Here is a 27,818-nt window from a genome sequence, read left to right as displayed (position 1 = left end):
CTCACTTTGTGGCTCACTTTTTATTACTACTCAAACTAAGGCAGCTGGTAAGACAATGGAACCCCCTTTTAAGACACCCAAAACCATGAAAACAAACTGAGGTCTTGCAATGTAAGGCAAAAAAAAAAAATAGGTGTGGTTACGGTAACATAGCCAAAAAAAATAGGGTAGGAAGGTAGGCAATCACTTTTTTTTTTTTTACTTTTTTTTCTAATGCGTACAAATTAAACCTACTTGACAGGAAAATAAGTGTGCGACTCGGGCAATTTCGCTTTCATTGCGTTTTCTGCACTCGTTTTTGTTGTTGTTTGTTTTTGTTTTTGACAAATGTAATAAAAAGTTATAGGGTCGGCCCCTAAAAATAGGGTAGGTCGGGTTACCGTAACCACACCTATTTTTTCTTTAGGCCTAAGGAGTTGAATTAACAGTTCTTGTGAACAAGACATCTCAGAGACCAATGTAAGGAGTTGAATTAACAGTTCTTGTGAACAAGACATCTCAGAGACCAAGGTCTTGAAAGGAGTCAAGTCTTTAAGGCATAAAAAAAAAAGTCTGTTTACGGTATCCCGACCGACCCTATTTTTTTGCGCGACCCTAGACTTTTTTTTGGCATTGGGGGGGCGGGGGGGGGGGGGGGGGGGGTATTTAAAAAAAAAAGAATTAAAAAAAAAGAAGTCTGTTTTTTGGCAAAATAATTTAAAAATATGGTTTTTTTGAGAAAACATTTTTTTTCCCAACCTACCGACCCTATTTTGTTTGGCCTATGTTACCGTAAACAGACTATTTTTTTTTTTTTTTTGGGGGGGGGGGGGGGCTAATCTGGGGGTCTTAAAAGAGGGGTTCCACTGAGGATGCAAAGACTTTAACAATGATCACCACTAAACACATACTAATATGTGCAAACAAACCTGTATCTATTTCGCAACTTTTCAGCTAATCAATAACGACTACCCACTCAAACCTAAACCATAGTAATAAATTAAACCACACCAACATTGACATCGGGCAACAAGAACCAATATCAAGCAAAATCTAACTCACAGGGTCTCATCAACTGTGAATATCTTACACATTGCAATCGCAAAAAGGCGAAGCCGACTACATGTCCGTGTACTATACTGCTTTTAATTTATACATCACAGTGGTTGTCTTTGCTGACTTACAACTTGTTAACCTGGTGCTGCATTTGTCGTACTAGACAATATGAAAATTATATGAAAATCTGGCAGAAAATAATGTTTAATTTTAGAGGTTTTCAAAAAGATACAGATAATTGATCAACATCAATCAAAGGCTTCATGGAAGTGCGGATGGTTAGTTTTAGTTTGTGAAAAGGAGAAGCTATATATATAGTCCGCGTGACAAGAAAGGGTAGTCAGTAAGCAATCGAAGGAAAATTGACGTCATCAAAGTTAAGATTGACGTCATCGAAACCGGGATTAGTGGTAGAAGTCTCAATGAAATTCTCATTCAGAATGTCCGAAGCACATTCGGAGACTACGTCATCGGAGTCAATATGAGTCATCGTGTATGACTTCCAAGTGTTGACGTCACGGTCGTACTTGGCGCTGTCTGATGTTTCCAGTGACGTCAGCGATTGCTCTAACAAGTCACTACCAGCGTCTGCATCAGCGTCAGAGAAGTCGCTTTCCCCCGCTTCGCTGCTCAGCTGTTCCAGGCGAGTTTCCATGACGCACTCATACTGACCTCCAAGCAATCCCGTGACGTCACTTTCTGGTGTCACTTCCACGTCATTTCCGACCTCAAACCCGCCTGACGTCATTGTTTCAGACGCAAAAGACATTGTGCTTGGAGCTTCATCATTTGTCGTGAGAGACTGTCCTGGGATGGTTTCTTCAACAGCAGGTGGAAAAGGCTTGAAATACAATTCACCGTCTTTTGACAAATGTTTACCTAAAAGTCGAAAGTGTTGCAGAAAATACGGCGAGTCTTCGGGCGAAAGTATGCCTGAAACTGGCAAACCTCTGCATAGTCGTGTGTCGTTTTGATTTGGATTCTCGTCCAGACTAGTATCCGCTGCAGAGCTTCTGCCTGAAAACTGAAAATGTTCTTGCGAAAGTGAAGGCGAAAAGGGATCTGAGGAAGTTGAGGCTCCTCTGCTCATCCTTGTCTCAGTTCGTTTTGGATTCTGCTCTGGACTGGTGTCCACGGCAGAGCTTCTTCTCGGGAACTGGAAGTGCTGCTGCAAGAAGGGAGAACTGAGGTCGTCCACCTCTGTGTCCGAGGCATCTATGGAGGAGAGGTCCCCACTGGGCCAGTCTGGTAAAGCCTTGGTACTGGTGCTCCAGCCTAAAGAAGCTCCGCCCACACTCTGTGCCACACGCGGGAACACACCAGCAGCAGCAGCAGCAGCAGCAGCAGCAGCTGCAGCGTTCCTGCTCTCGGAGAAAACACTTTCGCTGACACTGCGCGAGGCAACCCCAGCATTGATTTTATCTGCGGGAACAATACGAACGTACTGCTGTTCAGCTTGATAAAACACGCCACCAGTGTTCATCTCAAGAGTAGGACCATGTACATTTGCTTTCTCCACAAATTGAAAAACAGCATCACCGTCTGTCTCCAAATTGGCACCGCTTACTTTTTCTTGTTCAGATTCACCAGAAACATAGTTCCGCCTTCTGTCAATAGGAGCACCTTCCAAAACATGCTCTTGTGTGTGTCGCCAAGCACATGATGTATTGTTTTGTTGGGAAGAAACAGCACCAGAGTTCCGGGACTGAACGAAAGGGAACACACCACTGTATTTCCAGTTGAGAGCATCTCCACCACCCAGTGCACTGAGCTGAGCTGCAGGGAAGAGCATGGCACTTCTTTTTCTGCCTTGAGGAAGCACGCGCAGACCGCTGTGTAGCTGCTGTTTAGGAAATGCACCAGTGTTCTTAATCCAGCCTTCTCCACCGCTATTTCTCGTTCGCTGAGGTTCAGAAAAGTGTCTCATTTTATGCTTGAAACTTAGGCCAGGAAGCGAGAGTTTTGACGGGTCTAACTTTGGCTGTTGTGGATTGGGGTGAGGTATGTGTGAGGTCGATTTTGGTCTATTGGTTTGATTAGGCACAGAAAAATCTGCATCCAGAAGAGGCGCGAAGTCGTCTGTTCCCTGAGGCACCGATGGCAAGTTGATTTGGCGAGCGCTTGAAGACATTTTGGACTGAAGATGAGAAAGGATCAGAGGTGCCTGATGATGTGCAGTTAGAGGATGGAGTCTGTGATCGACATCAAGGGGTACAAGGCTGCCTGAGCCAGCAGAAGAAGGCTGATCAGTTAGAGCCAGGTACGACCAGTCTAATTGTGGTGTTAGAGACTCCACAGACCCGCAATGCCGCTCCGCCATCGCTTTCCAGTTCTTCAGACCTGTATCCGGGAGGCTTTCCGAGTCCTTGGACGGATCCATCTTTTGGTCACTGGATGCACTACATGGAGGCGGACTGGCGACGTCACCGGTCAGATCCAAGTTATTGTCTTCGTATGAACCGTATGGAGAAAGGCTGTCTGCGGTGCTTGCCTGATCCATGTTTTTGTCCCTGTAAGCGTCGTATGGAGAAAGACTGTCCATATTAATTGCCTGTCCTACGTGTTCGTCTCCAGGCCCGTACGCACCGAGCGGAGAAAGATTGTCCGGGTCTTTGGCATGATCCATCTTTTTGTGCTCAGAAGCACCACGTGCAAGAACTGGAAGATAATCACTTTGATGAATAGAGCCCGAAGGTATTGGCGAAATTGATGACAGTATGGGCGATGTTTCACTAAGTTCAGCGTCATTTGCACCCTTGTAAAAGCTGTGCATTTGGTATGATTCGGGGATGATAATAGAAACGTAGCCAGCTTGAGACTTTTCTGATATTATGTACTTGTCTGCTGCACATGGATTGTAAAGTCTTTCCTGGTCTTCCGTTCTCACCTTACTGTGCTGTGATGTGTTGTGGGCACCATCTCTCGCCCTTTTCGATGACTTTGGGCGTCGCTGATTTTTTCTTCCCGATTCAGAAGCTTCAGCTTGTGGGCGAGTGGGAATCGAAGGGGAAGCACGTGAAAATTGTGGGTATGACATCCTTCGGGAAGACATGCTGAGGTTTGTATTTCCGTTTAATGGTTGGTCGCCAGAATCAGCAGCAGCTTTGTGGGAACTAGTTTGTGAAGAGGACTGACTCTGAAATACATCTGCCTCAGTTTGCTGGTGTTGGTGCGCTTCCATCAATGAACATGAATGCCTCGAAAATGCTTCCTTGTTCTGTTTTTGCTGCCTTTTTCTGGGACTGGTAACCCTACTCGCAGAGGTGGCGACACCGTGGAGTTTATCGCTGTAGTCTGGAGGATGTGAGGAGTCGTGGACGGACTTGTGGCTACACGTGCGGTCTATGGAATCCGTCACTGTGTCGATCTGGTGAACAAGCTCGTGAAGATCGCTCACGATACCGCCGAGGTTGCTAATAAGGCTCTCTATGCTGCCCACCATATTGCGAGCCAGACGCCTCACTTCTTCGTCCCTCTTGGACAATCTCTTTGCTTGGTCTTTCTTGGACCGCTTTGAACGTCTGGCACTGTCTGCGGTCAGCTGCTTTGGAGTTGTGAAATCCTCTTGTGAGTATGTCTGTGATGTGCATGCGCACTCTGATGTGGTCTGCTTTGGTAGTTCTTCACAGTCTTCATCGACGAGTGTTGTGGTCACTTTTGGGATGGAGTGCTGCGGAGTTCTTGTACGACATGGCAAAGACGGGCCTGAGTTTTCTGCAGTGTCTTTTGGGGGGACTAAGGCTACTGCATAGTCTTTTGTGGAGTATTTTGAGGTTACTGCTGGTTCCCCGTTCGTGAAGTCCGTGCCAGCAGTTTCTGTGTTTGCATCCGCCGGTGAGCTGCAGAATATATGCCCCATTTCTTCTTCTTGTGCAGAAGACTTCAGAATTCGTGGTATACTCCGATACGGAAGCCCTGCGGTACCATTCGCTTTTCTACTGCTGCTCACATAAGTTTTTGTTAAAACTCTGTTCTCCTCAGCCTTGGCGAAAGGTTGCGGACTTTTGAGGACATGCGTGTGTTCGTGTGTGATTTGTGCGCATTCTACCGGGTGTGCGTTTGTCTTTGGTGCTAAAACGCTCTTGTCTCGAACATAAACTTTCGGTATTTTTGAACTGGTGCGAGGTGGTGGCGGCGGAGGTAAGTTAGACTCGTTTCCCTGGCCGCTGATTCTTGCTGATAGTTTTGAAGATGTTTGCTGGTGTTTGACACCACCATCTTCCACCTCTTTAGACGTGGAAGGTATCGCCACGAATAAGTCGTGGCCTGGACCAATACCTCCTCTCAGATGTGCTGCTAGTTTGCGGGAAAAGTCTGTCTCGCTTCCCTCTGCCCGAGCGAGGACAGGGATCCCACTCCTTGGGGCTCCAACTTTCTGCACACTGCCTTCCATAGTGCACACACTCTCGCCATATGTGACGCTGTCATTCAAGCTGTGTTTTTCATTCTTCGCCGATGCCCTTTTCCCACCGAACAGCCCCCGCAAGCGTGACGTCCACCATTCTAGCTTCATTTGCTGTGATGACGATGGTCAGCTGTGACGTGTACAGTTACGGTGACGTCATCTGCTGCTGACGCGGGCATGTAGATTCCCTCAGCCATGGTGGAGTATGTGACGTCGGTTCTGCATAGAGGATACTTTTGCAGGGTTGAAATGACCAGAGCCAAGCGTTGCGTTGAGCTCAATGTGGTGTCTGAAACGTTTAAAACATCGTATCAGAAGAGTTATGAAAAATAAAATGGTCGTATAAGGCTTGCATTTTCTGCGGAAAGACAGTGAAGGAAAGAGAGAAATAGGAAGACAAGACGCGTTCATATACCTCACTGAAGATAAAACAGTCTGTCAATCAATTAATTAATAATCAATACATCAGTCAACCGACCCATTTGACAAAAGTGCTGAGCTGGAAAAAGTGGTACAGAACAGAAAATGTAGAAAATGGAAAAACTCAGCATTTTTAAAAGACCGAGGAAGTCGGACTCTTATGATCATTGGCAAGCGGACATTGTTGCACACACACAAACACACGCACGCACACACACACACACACACACACACACACACACACACACTTGCATCAACCCCTGCGGCTTTTCACTATACAGTATTGTGCACAGAGCCTTCTCTGGGAAATGTCAAAGATAATGATTTTAAGCCAGCAACTCACGCATAGTTGTGATCGAAAAACACACACACACACACACACACACACACACACACACACACACACACACACACACGTTTACGGCCGTGTAATTTTTCTCAGATCTTGTAGTTAGTTAAACAAATTGAACTGCAGCAAGCCATATCGATCTACAGGGTAATGAAAGGACTGAGGCCCAAACATATGATGCACTTAACATTTTGCCTTTCCCTTTGTCCTCGTACATGAATGCCAACGCTGTTCATAGCTGTCTTTGCAACAGCCCCCCATTTGTTTCATACAGTATCAGTAACTCTATCATGCGACTAGCCTTCGCTTGAAAATGCCAAAGATAACGATTTTTGTTGACTGGTTAAGCTCATTTTATGCATGCTTGGTTAAACACCACATACATACACGCGCTGGTGCGCATAAACACACACACACACACACACACACACACACACACACACACACACACACACACACACAAGGCTGGTTTTACAAGTTGCGTTGCAACAAAACATCAATCTAAACCACAATAATACGGCTGTTATTTTGACGTCAGGATAAGATGCCTTTGTTATTCAGAGTTTCCTGTTCTCATTGCAACCAGCTCTGGTTCTTTTTTTTGTTCCAACCCCCGCCATGAATGCACGTGCTAAGCCTTCTCTGGGAAATGTCAAAGATAATGACTTTTGCCTGATTAAGATCGAATTACACACACGCATAGTTTCGCGCGAAATGCGCACGAACAGAGAGGGAGGGACAGAGAGAGAGAGGCGATGTAAACCACTTTAAAAGGTTTAAACCTTCCACGAAACCGATCTTGGGCACCGCCACAGTCGGATTTCTTCCGGCTTAACATGCAATGCAAACATACTGTCACGTGGAAACATACAATAACAGCATGTCTGCTTTCTGTGTCTTTCTTTCTTTTTGTGTTTCTTTCGTTTTCTCTGAATCAAATTCATCACAAGTGTATTATACAATAGGCTTGTGGTTTCAGATAGACATCATGTAAAAAGAATTCAACATTGATTAACATTCCCTTTCTGCACAGAAAGCAGCTAGCTACGTTGTAGATTTTAGCTTTGCTACCAAGAGGAACGATGGTTTTATTGCAGGTTTCGGCTCTATGATGATTTACAAGATCTTCTACGGGAGAAGAAAAGCATCTTTTAACGACCTGTCTTTGCTGAAATGCCTAATGGACAGATAAACTGACTTTACGAGAATCAAGGAAATAAATGGATATGTTATTCACATGAAGGCCGGATGCACTGTCTACTCAGTTAGACAATCCGTTTTTATATTTAGTCAAGTTTTGACTAAATATTTTAACATCGAGGGGGAATCGAAACGAGGGTCGTGGTGTATGTGCGTGTGTCTGTGTGTGTGTGTGTGTGTGTGTGTGTGTAGAGCGATTCAGACTAAACTACTGGACCGATCTTTATGAAATTTGACATGAGAGTTCCTGGGTATGAAATCCCCGAACGTTTTTTTCATTTTTTTGATAAATGTCTTTGATGACGTCATATCCGGCTTTTCGTGAAAGTTGAGGCGGCACTGTCACGCCCTCATTTTTCAACCAAATTGGTTGAAATTTTGGTCAAGTAATCTTCGACGAAGCCCGGACTTCGGTATTGCATTTCAGCTTGGTGGCTTAAAAATTAATTAATGACTTTGGTCATTAAAAATCTGAAAATTGTAAAAAAATAAATAAAAATTTATAAAACGATCCAAATTTACGTTTATCTTATTCTCCATCATTTGCTGATTCCAAAAACATATAAATATGTTATATTCGGATTAAAAACAAGCTCTGAAAATTAAATATATAAAAATTATTATCAAAATTAAATTGTCGAAATCAATTTAAAAACACTTTCATCTTATTCCTTGTCGGTTCCTGATTTCAAAAACATATAGATATGATATGTTTGGATTAAAAACACGCTCAGAAAGTTAAAACAAAGAGAGGTACAGAAAAGCGTGCTATCCTTCTTAGCGCAACTACTACCCCGCTCTTCTTGTCAATTTCACTGCCTTTGCCATGAGCGGTGGACTGACGATGCTACGAGTATACGGTCTTGCTGAAAAATGGCATTGCGTTCAGTTTCATTCTGTGAGTTCGACAGCTACTTGACTAAATATTGTATTTTCGCCTTACGCGACTTGTTATTGATTCACACAAACACTGGTAGAGAAAGATGGGGAGAGGGAGACATAGAGAGAGGGTACAAGTATATGTGTGTGTGTGTGTGTCTGTGTGAAAGAGAGATAGACACAGAGACACAGAGAGAGGGTACAAGTATATATGTGTGTGTGTGTCTGTGTGAAAGAGAGATAGACACAGAGAGAGGGTACAAGTATATATGTGTGTGTGTGTCTGTGTGAAAGAGAGATAGACACAGAGACACAGAGAGAGGGTACAAGTATATATGTGTGTGTGTGTCTGTGTGAAAGAGAGATAGACACAGAGAGAGGGTACAAGTATATATGTGTGTGTGTGTCTGTGTGAAAGAGAGATAGACACAGAGAGGGGGTACAAGTATATGTGTGTGTGTGTCTGTGTGAAAGAGAGATAGACACAGAGAAACAGAGACAGACGGAGAGAGATAATTTCGAGGGTAGGCCACAAAATGAAATCAGCAACTAGAACAAATGCCGAGAGACATGAGTCACTGGTTTTCATGTCCCCTGTGCCCAGTGCAGTGTCACATCGCTGGCAACTGGTGCTTCGTCGCCCTGAGCAGTTTGTGTGTGTGTGTGTGTGTGTGTGTATTAATATATTATGTATGTGTTTGTGCGCATGTGTGTGTGTGTGTGTGTGTGTGTGTGTGTGTGTGATTCTGTGTTTGTGTCTGTGTGTCTCTGTCTGTGGGGGCACTTGCTCTTTGCTTTCGTCCTCAGCAAGCCAAGAGTGTGTTCTGCATTTAATGTGTGTGTGTGTGAGTGTGTGCGTGTGTGTGTGTGTGTACGTCTGTGTGTGTGTGTGTGTGTGTGTGTGTGTGTGTGTGTGTGTGTGTGTGTGAATGCGTGTATTTAGCACAGGCAAGTTTGAGACAGAAAAACGGTTTGACGGTTTTCTTACGATACCACTGATTTACAACTATCGTGCTCATCTAACATTAATTACCATACTGGTATTTCTTTGCAAGTACAGTCGAACGTGTCCATAACGACCACCCGAAAGAGAACAACTGACAAACAATGGCCCTTATAGAAAGGTGGTCGCTGTGGAAAGGTGAATAATGTTGAAGAAAAACTTGTCTGTCAGTGATCCTTCGGAGGGGTCGTTTTGAAAAAGTAATCACAAGGGCAGGTTCGATTGTACAAATCCTTGCTCTCATAGATACCGTTCCACCAACAGTCAAACCAGGTCAAATACACTGTGATTGGACGGTTATATTTGTCAGCGAGTTCAAATTAAATCAGTTTCAACCAGCATGCATGACCACTGATGTGCCTACATTCCTGGCCGACCTCGGTATTCAGAGGAAACCCTGTGTGTTTCTTAGTGTGCTAGATTGTGTGCCTATTTCATTTCCTGTACACTTTTGATTTGTTTGTTGAGATAAAATACCGGACGTTTCCCATCAATATCATACTTTTACTGTACTCTATCCTCAGTTTAACATGACATCGTTGGCCTGTGATCCGTAATAGCTGTCTGTGCGAATGTGCTTGCTTTGATCAGATTTATGTCTTCGCTTCATCAAAGCGACGATGCGGGTGTATGTCTTCCTTTTAACTTTCCCCCTGATCCGGTTATCTGCACACGGTATTGGTTCTGGCGATTGCACAGCTGAAAACGGTTCTATCAGTCTCTGTCTGTCTCTGTCTCTGTCTCTCTCTCTCTCTCCACTGCTACACCCACTGAGTTAGCTATACTTTGTCGGGCACAATCCGTACATACTATATCCCCCCCCCCCCCCTTCCCCCTTATCTCCCTCTCTCAGTCAAGTCAAATCAGAATTCGTGTAGGATATTCCACAAAACGTGCAGGAGTAGCAACAGAAGCATCACGCCAAACCGATGGTCATTCTCAGTATTGGTTGTGAATAGCTACAGCAGCTGCACAGTTAGCACAGCAGCAGTGAAAACAGTAGTACGTGTCAGTAGTTATGGAAAGCCGTTTGGCTCATAACCAATACACGTGTAAAAAATGATTTATACACGAGTGTAAGAAATAATTTATACACATGTAAAAAATGATTTATACACGTGTAAGAAATAATTAATATACGTGTAAGAAATAATTTATACACGTGTAAGAAATAATTTATACACATGTAAAAAATGATTTATACACGTGTAAGAAATAATTAATATACGTGTAAGAAATAATTTATACACGTGTAAGAAATGATTTATACACGTGTAAGAAATGATTTATACACGTGCAAGAAATGATTTGTACACGTGTAAGAAATAATTTATACACGTGTAAGAAATGATTGATACACGTGCAAGAAATAATTTATACACGTGTAAGAAATTATTTCTTACACGTGTATAAATCATTTCTTACACGTGTATCAGTAAATCATTTTTTACACGTGTATTGGTTATGAGCCAAACGGCTTTCCATAAGTAGTAGTAGCAGCAAGAGTGATAGTACTTAAGACTTAAGTGGTTCCCCTCGGTGCAATCGTCACAGTAGTAGGCCCTAACTGAACTTTTTGCTCGTGCATAATTATGTAAGGTAGGAAAGATACATTTTTGAGTCACTTGAGAAAAAGTGACTCTATGTAATCGGTCAGTGTTAGTCTGTCCGGCCGGCCGGCCGGCCGGCCGGCCGTCCGTAGACACCACCTTAACGTTGGACTTTTCTCGGAAACTATCAAAGCGATCCGGCTCATATTTTGTTTAGTCGTGACCTCCAATGACCTCTACACTTTAACGATGGTTTCGTTGACCTTTGACCTTTTTCAAGGTCACAGGTCAGCGTCAAAGGAAAAATTAGACATTTTATATCTTTGACAAAGTTCATCGGATGTGATTGAAACTTTGTAGGATTATTCTTTACATCAAAGTATTTACATCTGTAGCCTTTTACGAACGTTATCAGAAAAACAAGGGAGATAACTAGCCTTTCCTGTTCGGCAACACACAACTTAACGTTGGGCTTTTCTCGGAAACTATAAAAGTGACCGGGCTCAAATTTTATGTGAACGTGACTCCCAGTGACCTCTACACTTTGACGTCTGCTTTGGTGACCTTTGACCTTTTTCAAGGTCACAGGTATGTCTTGAAGGAAAAAAATTGAAATATCATATCTCTGAAACTATTCATCGGATTTGATTCAAACTTTATAGGATTATTCTTTACATCAAATTATTTACATCTGTATTGTGTTGTGAATAGCAATTTCTTCCTGTCCATCTGATGCCTCATATAATATTCAGAACTGCGAAAGTGACTCGATCGAGCGTTTGCTCTTCTTGTTTGACTATGATGCCGAAGACCATTCACTGACACAAATAACTCAAAAGAACTGACACAATTATAAAAAAAATAAATATAAAAAAAAAGAGAGAAGGGAAACAAAGAAATGAAAGAATATCGGTTTTAACAATCAACCGACCGGCCCGGAGGCAAACACACTGAAGCCGTGAAGGATCGAGCTACGTACTGTACAATCTCAACACTGTTTTCCGGCCTGGAAACATTTCAAGTTGCTCGATAGTTTGTCCTTCAACAACCTGAAAGACGAAGAGGAGGAGGAGGAAACGCAAAAAGAGAAACAAAACTCACCCATTTTTTCAAATGCGCACAAACACTAGTTACTGCCGCGGAAACATTCCAGAATTTTCTGAGTAGGAAAAAACCCTCACTGACAACCGACCTCGGCTGTCAAAAATCTAGCTAGCTCAGCTTTGCGGAAGATAATTACATTCACGTGCGAGTCGATGTTATTTTGGCTCCGCTAACTTTTTTTTGCAGCCAAACAACAAAATATTGTTTCTTCAGCAGGAACTTGAACTGAAAAGCTGATAAGAACTGATTCACACACACACACACACACACACACAGTTCTCTGCCTTGACGAAGAGCGTCCTTTTTTTTGCCTAAAACACTCAGTCACACGACGCGAAACGTAGAAGATTCGTGTGCTTTTCTTTCTTACCCTCTCTACTAATTCAAAGCGATTCATGATCACTTGCATGAAGGCCCCCAAGCGCCATGCATCGTTGAACGCTGATGACGCATCCAATTCGATTCGAGCACAAGGATGAACACAAACAGGCGTGCACTATAGGCGTATGAAATCGATTAAAATCATTATGCAGTCTGTTTTGTATTGTTTGGTGCCGCTGGGAGTTTTCGTGTGAAAGCATCGTTGATGAGATGCAGTAAGCGGACAAGCGATAATGGGGCTATTTTTGCGTGCCTTTTGAGTGCATGGAGTGGCTGTTATTGTGCACACTTCAACTGGGTGTTTTTTGGGCGAGCAGGCAGCTCCGTGGTACAGTGGTGATGAGTGTGTACTGCATGGAGTGTGTGTCAGTGGGTGAGTGCGTGTGTGTGTATGTGTGTGTGTGTGTACCACGGTGTGTGTATGTGTGTGTGTGCGTGTGTGTTAGTGTGTGCGTGTGCGTATGTGAAAGAGAGAGAGAGAGAGAGAGAGAGAGAGAGAGAGAGAGAGAGAGAGAGAGAGAGAGAGAGAGAGAGAGAGAGAGAGCCTATCTGTGCGTGTGCAGGATACGTGTAGTCACATCCGAGTGGGTATGCATATTGGTGGGTGTGCATTCTTTTATGTGCAAGCACGGCTGCGTGTGTGTTACATGTTTTTCCCCTTTTCATTGCAGTTACTTGTGCATGACCTTTCTTCTCAGTCAGTCGGGTCGCCGGTATTCTAGACTAGCTCTTGATCTTTTCCGTCTGTAACAGCTCTCGGTGAAAACGAAACTCACTTTCTTTAGCAGCGCAGGTGCCACAATTAAGCGTAGCAGGAAGGAAAAAAACCGCCCAGGTAAGCTCCAGCTGATTAGAAAGCGGAAAAGAGAATAATGACAGCAGCCTGCAAGCCCACCTGGTTTCCATAGTCACAAGAATGAGTCACGACCCGGAGACCCAACTTGTGGCAGCTAGAGGCCCGTGGAAATTCAGTCCCCACCTAATGCCGGACCTAGACAGCCTGGCCCGAGTCAGCCCGACTGATTCGAATGGACGAGTTGTGACTGGTTGCCTTGCCAACTTGCCTGGGAGGGGCACCTTCACTGCACAACCGCCCGCCACGGAGTTTCTAAACTTACCGGTGCTTCTTTACATGATCAAAGTTGTACTGAGGTATTTCAGTATGATTATAGCACAAAGATGAAGAGAAACTCTACTTCTTCATGAATGTTATGACAATTACCTTTTTGGTCAATATCATCGCGAGTTCGCATGTTTAAAAACAACCGTACTAACCTACAAAACCAAATCACACCAAAGCACAAAGTGACGTGCGTTTCAGATGCTTTTTTATTTTTTTTATTTTTTTAACTTTAAGAGGGACAATCGCACGATGCAAAGAGCCTTTTTGATGAGTGCAAAGTGTTCACGAATGGTCATTCGGCGTTTCGAGAGTGTTCAGATCAGCCCGCAATGCGACATCATGAATTTTGACGACGCTTATATTCTCAACACTAGTCTTTAGGTTTACTGAACGAGTCTTCAAGCATCGTTACTCACTCTCTCTTTCTCCGACCTCCGTTCCACTCTACACAAGGCTCGTCAATCTGACCTATGATGACTCCGAAGTCGGGATGATCTGGATTGCGCTGTGTGAAGCCTCCCTAACCCACTCTACGCTCCTGGCAGCGGTGGCACTGTCGTTATCCTTTCATTCACTGTTTTGCTACAAGGTATAGAGCACGTGGGGCAGGGGGGGGGGGGGGGTCCTCTTTGGAGGTTTGGGGAGGGAGTGGTCGTTGAAGAGGATGGCTACGGAAAAAGAAGAGAGTAGGGCGAGGGAGGAGCTGGAACTGGGGTGGGGGAGGGGTGGGGTGAGATGGGAGGAGGGCACGGTGGGGGCGGGGGGGGGGGGGGGGGGTGGATGGGGGGTTCTGATGAAGGTCTGTTCATTCTCATAAAATCTCTCAGCCCATGGCGGGGAGCTCATATCGATCACTCGCTGTATCGGCTGTTGGAAAAGGAGAACAAAAAACTTTGATCGAGCATCCTCATTGTTGTAAGTTATTTTCCCCCACAGAATGGTCGAAAAGCAGGCACCAGCATCCCATGAAACCCTTTTTGATATTTTATGAATGTATTCAGTTGAGTCTCATGAAGCATTTATGAAAGCAAGAGCAAACAAACAGAAAACAAGAACGACAAAATGAAAAGGGAGAAAACAGAAAAAGCAAGATCGTGAAAACGGAGTTTAAAATTGATATGAAAAACAAACACACAAGGAAAAGTTATTTGTGGGCGTAGATGAAGGCTTATTCCCTTTTTCTTTTAATAATTATTCAAGAAATCGTAAGACTCATTTTTAACCCATGAAGTTTGAACCACTCAGCGTTATCATCCAAAGAAAGCAGAATGTCTCGTATATGACTTATTTTTCCAGCGATACTGCAACCACACGAGCTTGTATCAAGAAGTCTGGCCCGGGACAGTCGATCGAAGTCATGTCCCGTATTTATAAATATATTCCTAACGTTTGAAGCATATATTATTCGGAGGCACTTCGATCGCCTAGGCCCGGGCTAATTTCGTCACTTTGATACAAGCTCTTGTGTTTACGGGACAGCTGGTAAAAAATCATTTCTGTGCGTTTTCCATTCATGCACTTTGATGCATGCTTTCAGTCTGTTTTTTTAGCTTAACATTTTCAAGTCTGTCCGACGCATGACAGAGCTTATAAATGTAATTATGTAATCTTTTTGACGTATCGTCAAAGGCGACTCAATCTATGCAGTTTTGAAGCTTTTTCTGTCCTTTTGTTTTTTGATGCATGTGTTTCAAAATTGTCAGTTACATCAAACATCATAGAAATAACTCCAATGCCCCTTCTTTGCCATCACTATGCAAACATTTATGATTGTGAAAATACACATGCATGCACGCACGCACGCACGCACGCACGCACGCACACACACACGCACACTCACATACACTCACACACACCAAAACACACACGCGCTCCCGCACGCACGCACGCACGTTCGCACGCACACACTGGCACTGCATGTGCTTTCTCTGACTCTCTGAGGATCTCTCTCTCTCTCTCTCTCTCTCTCTCTCTCTCTCTCTCTCTCTCTCTCTCTCTCTCTCTCTCTCTCTCTCTCTCTCTCTCTCTCTCCTTCAAAACACCCCAAAATGATAAAACATCGTCAGAAAACAGAAACAACCCCAGATCCAAATTCGACAAGTAGGAATATTTCCCTTACAGTCTTACAATCCTTACACGTTTTCCTAACAGTTTGTCTTTCGCGTGCTGGGTTTTTTTTTCCACTGCGGCAACGTGACGAGTAAAGATCGTTTGCCGAACCGGTGCAAAGACAAACACAACTGGAGAAAACCCGAACAGAAGGCATTAGTCATCGGACTTCACGTGCATAATAATATATTGCGTGTGCATACTGTGTGAGTGTGCGCGCACAGAGGTTGAACAGGTCACAGACGCTACATGTGAAATGAGTGACACATTCACTCTACAATCGATTTTTTTCTCCTCGTTCTCTCTGTGTGTTCGTTATTGCCTTGTCCCATTCCCACCGTTCCCACCGAACTTGTTCTTTATGGTCGGAAACAATGAGTAGTGAAATTGATCACTGCACCTGCTCCATACAGCAGAGAATCGATGAAGAACTCTCTCTCTCTCTCTCTCTCTCTCTCTCTCTCTCTCTCTCTCTCTCTCTCTCTCTCTCTCTCTTCGCATGCATGTACGCACGCACACACACACACACACACACACACACACACACACCGTGTCTGTTTGGAAATGGAGTTCTTTCCGCCCCCCCCCCCCCCCTTAGCTCTTAACTCCCGCTCTCTCACATCCCAACCCCACCCCACCCGTACCAGCGCTCGCTTCTTTTTCTATCTGAAAGGTATCAGCGGGGTATCGCCGATTCTGCATCATCAAACCCGGGTGAATTTTGTTAAAGTGTCAGTCGCGCAGAAATAATTCGCAGGAAATACCGCTGCGGTGGTTGGCAAAGTCTGAAACTGACTGGATAGTCCTACCGGGGAGTTACTGATTTAAAAAAAAAATGTGGACTCACACAACACACACACACACACACACACACACACACACACACACACACACACACACTCAAGAAGAGAGAGAAAGAGAGAGACAGACAGACAGACAGACAGACAGACAGAGACAGGGACAGAGTTAGAGAAATAGACACAGAGACATACAAAGACAGACAGACAGACAGACAGACAGACATAAAGACGGACAGACAGACAGACCGAGAAGCAACGTGTGTACACGTTTTAAACCTTTGAGCACATTCAGGGTACCGTATAGCATCATCGATAGTACACAACATACGTCGGCTAGAGACTTTGTAGCAGTGACTGCACCTTTAACAGGGTCACATGGTTTTGTAAATATAACCGTGTCGTCATTTTCGGAGCATTTCATTAATTTTTTAATGAGAGTTAGTCACGCAAACGTCAGCCGTCAAAAATAAAAGAAGAACAAGCAAAAAAGAAAAAGTGGCTGGTGGCATGCTACTTAAAGTTACCTTTGTACTGTATTGTTTGTTCCATGGATTTCCAGAAGCTAGCCTCCGACTTGAACTCTACATGTTTTAACTTTCTGTTTTAGAAAGCTTTTGTGTTGGGATCAGTTATTGGTTCGCTTCCATACACAATGAGGCGACCGCGCAAACACGATCACAAACACAAAAGCGCACACAGACAGACGGACGGACACACTCACGCACATACGTACGCACGCACGCACATACGTACGCACGCACACACACACGCACGCACGCACGCAGGCACGCACACACACGCGCACACACACACACACACACACACACACACAAACACACATACTATTACACTCACAACAACCCCCCCACACACACACACACACATACTGCAAGTGCTTTATCTGAATCTCTGGAAACAAAGGGAATAATAAAATATCACTCACACAATTACCACCAGAATCCGCTGCAACGTTAACGCTCCAGCAATCTTCCCTCAAATCGCTACACTGACGGCTTCTCCACTACCCACCACAGCAACAAACAAAAGTGTCGAGCCACGCACAAACAATTGCAAAACGAAGTTCTTGCAGGATACGACATACAAAACAGCACACACAAAAAACAACCCCCAAAAACACATCGAGGCGAACATGTGTTCCTTCTTCGATCCCCGCCGGCAAACATGGACGCGTGTTATCTAATGACGCTCGAAAAAAGCAGCTGAATCGTCATGTGGCCAAGTATGTCAAGTCAGGCTGTATACAAACTTAGTGTCCTCTGATTTTCACAAAGAGCAGAAAAAAGCAACTGATAAAGCAATGAACGAACGAGCTTGCTGCGGAGTCAGTGTGTGTGTGTGTGTGTGTGTGTCTGACTGTGTGTGTCAATATATATCTGTGCGTTCTGGCTGTGAATTGTATTGCGTAATAGGGCGTTTGTTTGTGTGCGTGCGTGCGAGTGTGTTTCTTTGCGTGTTTGTCTGCCGGAGTCTGCGTGTCTCTGTGTCTGTCCGCTACGTGTGTGTTTATCTTTGTGTGTGTGTGTGTGTGTGTGTGTGTGCGTGACCAGAGTGTCAAGTCTTTGCAAAAGTGTCCTCTGATTTTTCACAACGCGCAGCAGAAATACAGCTGATAACGGAATGAACGAGCCGGCGAGCAGACAAAGGTCGATGCGACCCTAAACCATTGGGACATTAAGATAAAACGAGAACGCAGATTTGGCTGCGATTTGAGTGTGTTTGTGTGTGTGTGTGTGTGTGTGTGTGTGTGTGTGTGCATGTGTGTGTGTGTGTGTGTGTGTGTGTGTGTGTGTGTGTGTGTTTACGTCGAGTCATGCAGTATGTCCTGAAAAGCTGCAATAAAGATCCGACAACAACGTCTCAAGCTTGGAGCGATTCGAAAAAATAACCAAGCATGGCAAACGAATCTTATTCCCAGTGACTACCAAACAGTCTGACATGAGCTGTGCGCGCCAGAGAAACGCCGGACAGCTGAACGAAATTTCAGAAGAGCCAAAAATTGTAAACACACAAACACACACACACACAAACACACACACACACACACACACACATACACACACACACACACACACACACACACACACACACACACACACACACACACACACACACACACACACAACCACCATGTAGGCCTATATACTACCCCCGACATCCCAACCACCCGCATCCCTCCTCCTCTCTCAGTCGAACAATATGTTTAAGGGAAGTAATTTACGCCTGCTTAGATCGAAAAACAAACACGGAATGCTATTTCCACAACTCTCGCCATACATCGCGACGACAAGAGAGCTCTTTCTTTACACGACGTTGATTTATAATGTGCAATCGAATATGCGCCACCATTCTCCCAAAACTATCCTTAGCGGATTATGAATGTATTCAGTTATTCTGCAGAAAAACAGAAATGCTGGAGAAAAACTGTTTGTTTCTGCAGCATTTCTGCATAATGTCATCTTTCGCGAGAGCAACGTTTTTTTCTGCAGTAAAACAGTTTTACTGCAGTAAAATTGAAATCAAGAATGCTGCAGTAAAACGGTGATGTTGTTTTACTGGACAAAAAAACTGTTTACACTTTTTCTTCAGCATTTTGGCATTATTCAGTTATTCTGCAGAAAAACAGAAATGCTGGAGAAAAACTGTCTTTTCTGCAGCATTTCTGCATAATGTCATCGTTCGCCGAAGCAACGGGTTTTTCTGGAGCAAAACATTTTACTGCAGTAAAATTGAAATCAAGAATTCTGCAATAAAACGGTGCTGTTGTTTTACTGCAGAAAACCTGTTTACACTTTTTCTGCAGCATTTTGTACTGGCTCATTATAATGTTGGAGCACGCGAGCCCCCCTCTGTCGAAAGATGGACTCATCCAGAATTACCAATAGTTGTGCGTGACATGAATGTATTTTGTCTGTCTGACTTCCTTTCCGCCGGAAGTTCAAAGTTTCAAATTAAACAATGGCACCTGTCAGCAACATTGTCACATTTTCCCAGACGAACGCAGTAGTCCACTTCGTGTTCGATTTGCTTCTGAAATTGTTCACGTTCGGCCGCCATTGTGAAGTTGAATATAATGCCCTTATGCTACACGCCTTCTGATTGGTACTCTGCGGAACAAACTATTATACTATCCCAGGGGGCGACGAATACAAACGCTACTTTACAAGTGTAACCGGGTGCTGTAACACTACGATCACCTCGGGAGGCGAAGTGCAATCAAACAGGATTGAAAATGATAGGGCCAATTTCTTAGCCCTATAAAAACTGTTATGCAAACCCGAAGGTTTCCATGAACATACAGACAATCGGAAACCACCAGACCCCATCACAAACAGAATTCCACAATCCTCCGGTGTTGACTTAAAGGCCAACAACTCGGGTGTAGAGTCTGCTGCGAAAGGAGCTGTAGCCTCCCCTGTCACACAAGGTCGTTCGTTTTTCTCCAGAAAAACTGTCACAGACTATTCTGAAGAAAAAGTTAATCGCAATAATGCTGCAGAAAACCAAGTAAACATTATGCTTCAGAAAAACAGTTTTACTGCAGTAAAAAACGTTGCTTCGGCGAAATATGACATTATGCAGAAATGCTGCAGAAAAGACAGTTTTTCTCCAGCATTTCGGTTTTTCTCCAGAAGAACTGAATAATGTCATAATCCGCCAAGAGCCAGTACAAAATGCTGCAGAAAAAAATGTAAACAGGTTTTCTGCAGTAAAACAACAGCACCGTTTTACTGCAGCATTCTTGATTTCAATTTTACTGCAGTAAAATGTTTTGTTGCAGAAAAAAACGCTGCTTCGGCGAAAGATGACATTTATATGAAGAAATGCTGCAGAAAAGAACGGTTTTTCTCCAGCACTTGTCTTTTCTGCAGAATAACTGAATAAAGTCTTAATCCGCTAAGGATACAAAACTCCATAGTGTGCACAAAGAAAGAGCAAGGGATGCAGAACAACGGCATTGTTTTTACATTTAGTCAAGTTATGACTAAATGTTTTAACATCGAGGGGGGAATCGAGACGAGGGTCGTGGTGTATGTGTGTGTGTGTGTGTGTGTGTGTGTGTGCGTGCGTGTAGAGCGATTCAGACCAAACTACTGGACCGATCTTTATGAAATTTGACATGAGAGTTCCTGGGTATGATATCCTCAGACGTTTTTTTCATTTTTTTTATAAATGTCTTTGATGACGTCATATCCGGCTTTTCGTGAAAGTTGAGGCGGCACTGTCACGCCCTCATTTTTCAACCAAATTGGTTGAAATTTTGGTCAAGTAATGTTCGACGAAGCCCGGACTTCGGTATTGCATTTCAGCGTGGTGGCTTAAAAATTAATTAATGACTTTGGTCATTAAAAATCTGAAAATTGTAAAAAAAAAATTTTTTTTTATAAAACGATCCAAATTTACGTTCATCTTATTCTCCATCATTTGCTGATTCCAATAACATATAAATATGTTATATTTGGATTAACAACAAGCTCTGAAAATTAAATATATAAAAATTATTATCAAAATTAAATTTTCCAAATCAATTTAAAAACACATTCATCTTATTCCTTGTCGGTTCCTGATTCCAAAAACATATAGATATGATATGTTTGGATTAAAAACACGCTCAGAAAGTTAAAACGAAGAGAGGTACAGAAAAGCGTGCTATCCTTCCCAGCGCAACTACTACCCCGCTCTTCTTGTCAATTTCACTGCCTATGCCGTGAGCGGTGGACTGACGATGCTACGAGTATACGGTCTTGCTGCGTTGCATTGCGTTCAGTTTCATTCTGTGAGTTCGACAGCTACTTGACTAAATGTTGTATTTTCGCCTTACGCGACTTGTTACATTTAGTCAAGTTATGTTTTAACATCGAGGGGGGAATCGAGACGAGGGTCGTGGTGTATGTGTGTGTGTGTGTGTGTGTGTGTGTGTGTGTGTGTGTGTGTGTGTGTGTGTGTGTGTGTGTGTGTGTGTGTGTGTGCGTGCGTGTAGAGCGATTCAGACCAAACTACTGGACCGATCTTTATGAAATTTGACATGAGAGTTCCTGGGTATGATATCCCCATACGTTTTTTCATTTTTTTGATAAATGTCTTTGATGACGTCATATCCGGCTTTTCGTGAAAGTTGAGGCGGCACTGTCACGCCCTCATTTTTTAACCAAATTGGTTGAAATTTTGGTCAAGTAATGTTCGACGAAGCCCGGACTTCGGTATTGCATTTCAGCTTGGTGGCTTAAAATTTAATTAATGACTTTGGTCATTAAAAATCTGAAAATTGTAAAAAAAATTTTTTTTTATAAAACTATCTAAATTTACGTTCATCTTATTCTCCATCATTTGCTGATTCCAAAAACATATACATATGTTATATTTGGATTAAAAATAAGCTCTGAAAATTAAATATAGCTCAGTTGGTAGCGCGCTGGATTTGTATTCAGTTGGCCGCTGTCAGCGCGAGTTCGATCCCAGGTTCGGCGGAAATTTATTTCACAGAGTCAACTTTGTGTGCAGACTCTCTTCGGTGTCCGAACCACCCCCCGTGTATACTACATTGGGTGTGCACGTTAAAGATCCCACGATTGACAAAAGGGTCTTTCCTGGCAAAATTGCTTAGGCACAGTTAATAATTGTCTACCATACCCGTGTGACTTGGAATAAGGCCGTGAAAGGTAAATATGCGCCGACATGGCTGCAATCTACTGGCCGTATAAAATTTCATCTCACACGGCATCACTGCAGAGCGCCTAGAACTGTACCCACGGAATATGCGCGATATAAGCTTCATTGATTGATTGATTGATTGAAATATATATAAAAATTATTATCAAATTTTTTTTTCGAAATCAATTTAAAAACACTTTCATCTTATTCCTTGTCGGTTCCTGATTCCAAAAACATATAGATATGATATGTTTGGATTCAAAACACGCTCAGAAAGTTAAAACGAAGAGAGGTACAGAAAAGCGTGCTATCCTTCTCAGCGCAACTACTACCCCGCTCTTCTTGTCAATTTCACTGCCTTCGCCATGAGCGGTGGACTGACGATGCTACGGTCTTGCTGAAACATTGCATTGCGTTCAGTTTCATTCTGTGAGTTCGACAGCTACTTGACTAAATGTTGTATTTTCGCCTTACGCGACTTGTTTTTTGTTTGGAGCTGAGCGGTTTGTGTTTAACACATGTTGTGCGGGGCAAAATCAGCGAAATGATGGAGGTTACCTTGACATGCTCCTTCAGTGGGAAGTTGTCAGAGAGAATGTGAGGAGTTCACTCGCACCGACACATATATATAGCTACAGGCAAACTGAAAAGACATTCAGATGCAGGTAGACAGACAGACACAGACAAACAGATAGACATACTCTAACACAAGGCACGCGCACACGCGCGCGCGCACACACACACACACAAACACACACACCGTACATACACACACACACACACACACACACACACACATACACACACGCCCAACACCAACACCATCAACGTCTACCACCACCGCAACCTCTTTCTCCCCAACTGTGTCAACACCTCGCCTCCCGGGGTCCTCATTTGGCCTAAATGGTCCGCTGGACCCATTAAGCAACAGTTAACTAACTAACTGACTAACTAACCTTGCCTCCCCTCACACCCCTCTTCCCCTTTCCCTCAGTCCTCACAATCCCCCCACCCCCTCAAATCATGCCCCCCATCACCAAAAATTTAATTTACGCCTGGCGCTAAATCGGAAACTCGGAAAATAGAATGTGTTTGAGCGAAGTTGATTAATGATCTGCAATCCAATATCGAGCCTCTGTCCCTCTAAAAACTCCATTGTAAGCACAACATGCGATGGAGGTTGTGCTTTCTATTGACGGAGCGATGTCCGATTGGTGGTTTTTTTAATGGGCAGTGAGTTTTCTGTTAAAGCCGATGACTTATTTTCTGTTTGGACTAATTTATCTTTAAACCAACATCCACTGTTTCAGTGTTGGCGAGTGCAACTGTGACATAATTTAATAGTCTTCAAAACTTCATTCGTCCGGGCTTTTACATGGGATCAGAGCACCTCTTCCCTTGGACACATATACCTGCAATCTGTAGTCTGATCATTACTTTTTGTGCAGAGAGAGAGAGAGAGAGAGAGAGAGAGAGAGAGAGAGAGAGAGAGAGAGAGAGAGAGAGAGAGAGAGAGAGAGAGAGAGAGAGACAGAGAGAGACAGAGAGAGACAGAGAGAGAGAGAGTGAGAGACAGAGAGAGAGAGAGACAGAGAGAGAGAGAGAGAGAGAGAGAGAGAGAGAGAGAGAGAGAGAGAGAGAGAGAGAGAGTTTTGCTTTATTGAATATACTGAACTGATTTCGTAACCGACACCTGTCTATTAGCGAAGTCCGATAATCCAGCTAGAAATCCCAACCCTGAGTAAAGGACAGTTACGTTGTTGATTGTTGGTATGTGTCCAAGGGGAAGGATTCTCTTTCCGCATGTACAATCTCGGACCCGTCTGTGACGATCGTCAGTTTACACTGACGGGAAGGACGCAATATGGCGTAACATGTGGAGGTCAGCGTGACATATTGTTAAGTTGGACATGTGTGAGGGTTGGATGGAGATGTGTTTCAGTATGGTTCAGTGTTTGTGTGTGTGCGTGTGTGCTCAGTCAGTGTGTGTGTGTGTGTGTGTGTGTGCGACCGTGCGTGCTACTGAGCGTCCCGGCGTGCGAGTGTGTTTGAATGTGCAAGCGTGCGTGCGTATGTGTGTGTGGTTGTTGGGGGGGGGGGGTGAGTGTGTGTATATATACGTGCGTGCGTGCGTGCGTATGTGAATGTGTGTTCGTTTTAGAGAGAGAGAGAGAGAGAGAGAGAGAGAGAGAGAGAGAGAGAGAGAGAGAGAGAGAGAACCAGGCGGACAGACAGACTGACATCTGTCTATCTGGACAGAGAACGTTTCGTCTGTAAAATCGCACAGCGTTTTAGTTCAGTATGTGAGTATAGGTGCTTTTTTGAGTAGAGTAAAGGCCCTCCATTTTCTTGTCTCGTCCAAAAGAATACTGATCTACATAGGCCACCTCTGTTTTTTGCGAGTTAGGTCTACACACATACCATATGCTGCTCGGTAGCGAACAATGCATCACGCGCCGAAAAGGTCATACAGACTACCATTGTCCGCCAACAATGATGCACAGACTGACAGCTGTAGGTTACATACTGCATAGGTAGGCCTACTGTGCCTTGTTGTTCGATAATTATGCTAACTAAGCCGTTACCTATATCCTGAGTCAGTGCCAGTACCAGAACAACAAGAGGCGAAGCCATCAAGGCTCACGTAAGAAATCGACCAACAGTAACACAAACTCAATCACTCCGTCACACACACACACACACACACACACACTAATACACACACACACAAACACACACACACACAGAAAGAGCATAGGTGAAACTGTGCAAGAAAGCGAGACACTAGATCTAGATCTGTCTGTCTGCATGTAGCCTACTTACAAGGACACGACTGCCAACTAGTCTCGGCGCGCTCAAAATAATAATGACCGAGACTTTCAGTAGTTCCTCTTACGTCATAATGTGACGTCAATGTAATGTGACGTCTTCAAATGTTAGAGTTTCTACCACAGACATACACACGCACAGACGCACGCACGCACGCACGCACAGACAGACAAAGTTACGATCGCATAGGCTACACTTACGTGAGCCAAAAAGCCCTGACGGTCTTTCTCCTTATCTGTGTATCATCTACATTATTCAACAAGAGGCGAAGCCTTCAAGGCTGACGTAAGAAATCGACAAACAGTAACACAAACTCAATCACTCCGTCACACATACACACACACACACACAGTAAGCATAGGTGACACTGTGCAAGAAAGCGAGACACTAGATCTAGATCTGTCTGTCTGCATGTAGCCAAAGAAACTACAATGGGTACAGTGTTTGATGTAGCCTACTTACAGGACACGACTGCCAACTAGTCTCGGCGCGCTCAAAATAATAATGACCGAGACATTCCTTCGCGTGACGTCTAACCCTCTTACGCCATAATGTGACGTCTTCAAATGACGAAATGTTAAAGTTTCTACCACAGACAAACACACGCACGCACGCACGCACGCACGCACATACGCACATACGCACATACGCACGCACAGACAGACAAAGTTACGATCGCATAGGCTACACTTCGTGAGCCAAAAACAAAAAGACTGCCAACGTTCCAAAATTCAGAATAAAAAAACAAGAAAGGTTGTTTGGAACGTTTGTTATTGACAGAACAATATTAGTATTATTATAACGTATTGTTTTGTCAATAACACACGTTCCAACAACTTACCTTTCTTGGTTTATATTTTTATTCATCTACATTATTTTTGTTTGTCCTTGACTAAAACGACGCTGAAAATCTTTCTGTCTGTCTGTCTGTTTGTCTGTCTCCCTATCTGTCTCTCCCGGTCAGGTGTGTGTGTGTGTGTGTGTGTGTTTGTGTGTGTGTGTGTGTGTGTGTGTGTGTGTGTTTGTGTGTGTGTGTGTGTGTGTGTATGTGCACGGTGTGTGTATGTCAGTGTGTGTGTCAGTGTGTGTGTGTGCCGTGTGTGTGTGTGTGTTTCGCCGGGTCTTAGCATGTGTCTCTCTCTGTCACGTGTGTACGAACTGATTTTATCCTGCACACATTTAATTTATACTGTCTCTGTGTCCTAGTGTTGCTTCACGCATAAATAATTCCTGGCTACAGCCACTCCAGTAGGCACGCTAATCAAGTTGGGGCAAACACTTCTGCAACACAAACACGGAAAATCAATGAACGTGTGTTTTTAATCTGCTCTTAATTTGATCTGCCTTGAAATATTGCACATGCGCGCAATTCAATTCCTCAAATCAATGAAGTTAGAGGGAGACGTCAGCCGCCGCTTTTCATTGTGTTGTTAATGTCGTCAGTGATCAGTCTTTTCCTTTTTCCAAGTGGAATCAGTGTTGTCAAACTTTGAGTCAACATGTAGGCCTAAGTTTGTAACACTAACAAGATCATATCATTAAGCAGCCGGCACAGTTCGATTATTTTCTGATACACAGCCGACACTGAAAACCATGGACAGATGTTGTTGTTTTTTTGCCTGCTATTAATTGGGTTACGTGGACTTTGCGAAGTCCACTTAAAGAAGTTCGCTGCACGAAGCTTCGGCACTGAACTTTCGCCGGTGTCACGATTTCATCTTTCGCCTGTGTACATATTTCCCCCTCGACATATACTCAAGACTGAAATGTTGTTTCCTGGTAAAATTAAGAAGTGAAATTATTTATAGACGAAAAGCATGTCAGTTTCTTGCATGTGAAGAAAATTTGTGGTAAATTTTTTTTATAGATTTCACCCCAAAATCGAATTCTTCGAAAACGTGTACCGAGTGGTTACGTCCCTTGAGTAAGAAGGGAAACATTTTAGGATGAATCAAATTTCTAAGTTAAATAAAACAAATTGGTTGGACAAATTTGGCCCCATGAATGTAAGGTACACAAGGTCGCCAATCAGTACTATCGAAGGTTGTTTTTTTGTTCAGTGTAGAGTTTATACTAGATCAACGAGGCCGAGAAGCGAAATATCAACACAGCGAAACTTACGTCACACCGGAGTCTTCGCGAGGTGAACTGGGGGCTCAATTAAGGAGGGTCTTTACAACCTTTTTACACGTTCAGGTCAGTGGCACTGGCAGACATAGAAACAGACGACACACACCAGACACATAGAAGACACTTCAAATATTGAGCAACGCACCTGGTCAGTTCAGCAAATTATCCAATCCACCAGCGATAGATCCAAAAGCACACATGTCCTGCAAACGTTGTCAGTCTCCGTCGATCAGTCCACAGCTGTACGAACCACTGCACCGTTTCAACCACAAACTGAACTGCCCGCAAGGACACCTTCGGCCTTGCGTGTACTTCGTAACCCGATTTACCTTGGGTAACCTCTCTCTCTCTCTCTCTCTCTCTCTCTCTCTCTCTCTTTTGAGAGTGTTCAGAGCCTAAACCTCGCCTGAAGGATTGGTTTTGCCGTCATGCTTTTAGTCTTATTCGTTCGAACTGTCTGCGAAAGGAATTGTTGCGTGTGGTGTATCTTTGGCTGAATGAATCTGCTCTTGCAATGGTTCAGTTTTGTGCACTCCGACACAGGCAAGGAGGGGGAGGGGGAAGGGGGTGGTCGGTATAGGGTTGGGATGGTGGTTTGTGGGTGTACCGTAGATGGGGGTTGTCTGTGTGTGCATGAGTGTGTGTGTGTGTGTGTGTGTGTGTGTGTGTGTGTTTATTAGTGTGCATATGCGAACTGCACTCCGAAGTGTTGAAGAGCATTAACACCAACTGTGGGGTGCGTTTTGCATAATAATTATAGCCTATATCCTACTGTTAACGTCACACACACACACACACACACACACACACACACACACTGACACGACACAC

The 27,818-nt window shown here is 43.8% G+C and overlaps 1 protein-coding gene across 3 annotated transcripts; it reads right to left on the bottom strand.

Moving 5' to 3' along the window:
* Position 1: 1 nt before the first annotated feature.
* On the bottom strand, positions 2 to 27,432 carry LOC138980150 (uncharacterized). 3 transcript variants are annotated; one of them, XM_070352981.1, is made up of 2 exons: positions 27,133 to 27,432; positions 2 to 5,729 (listed from the first exon to the last, which is right to left on the bottom strand). In XM_070352981.1, exon 2 carries the CDS (start codon positions 5,546 to 5,548, stop codon positions 1,376 to 1,378), a length of 4,173 nt encoding a protein of 1,390 aa, XP_070209082.1. In that variant the 5' UTR covers positions 5,549 to 5,729; positions 27,133 to 27,432; the 3' UTR covers positions 2 to 1,375. The 3 variants fall into 3 exon arrangements, with proteins under 3 accessions (XP_070209082.1, XP_070209095.1, XP_070209088.1); XM_070352994.1 differs by lacking the exon at positions 27,133 to 27,432 and adding an exon at positions 17,302 to 17,616; XM_070352987.1 differs by lacking the exon at positions 27,133 to 27,432 and adding an exon at positions 11,943 to 12,387.
* Positions 27,433 to 27,818: the final 386 nt, after the last annotated feature.

Source organism: Littorina saxatilis, linkage group LG1 (assembly GCF_037325665.1).
Source record: "Littorina saxatilis isolate snail1 linkage group LG1, US_GU_Lsax_2.0, whole genome shotgun sequence".
Taxonomy (NCBI): domain Eukaryota; kingdom Metazoa; phylum Mollusca; class Gastropoda; order Littorinimorpha; family Littorinidae; genus Littorina; species Littorina saxatilis.
The sequence above is the reverse complement of the archived record's forward strand: the minus strand, read 5'-3'. Positions and strand labels throughout refer to the sequence as shown.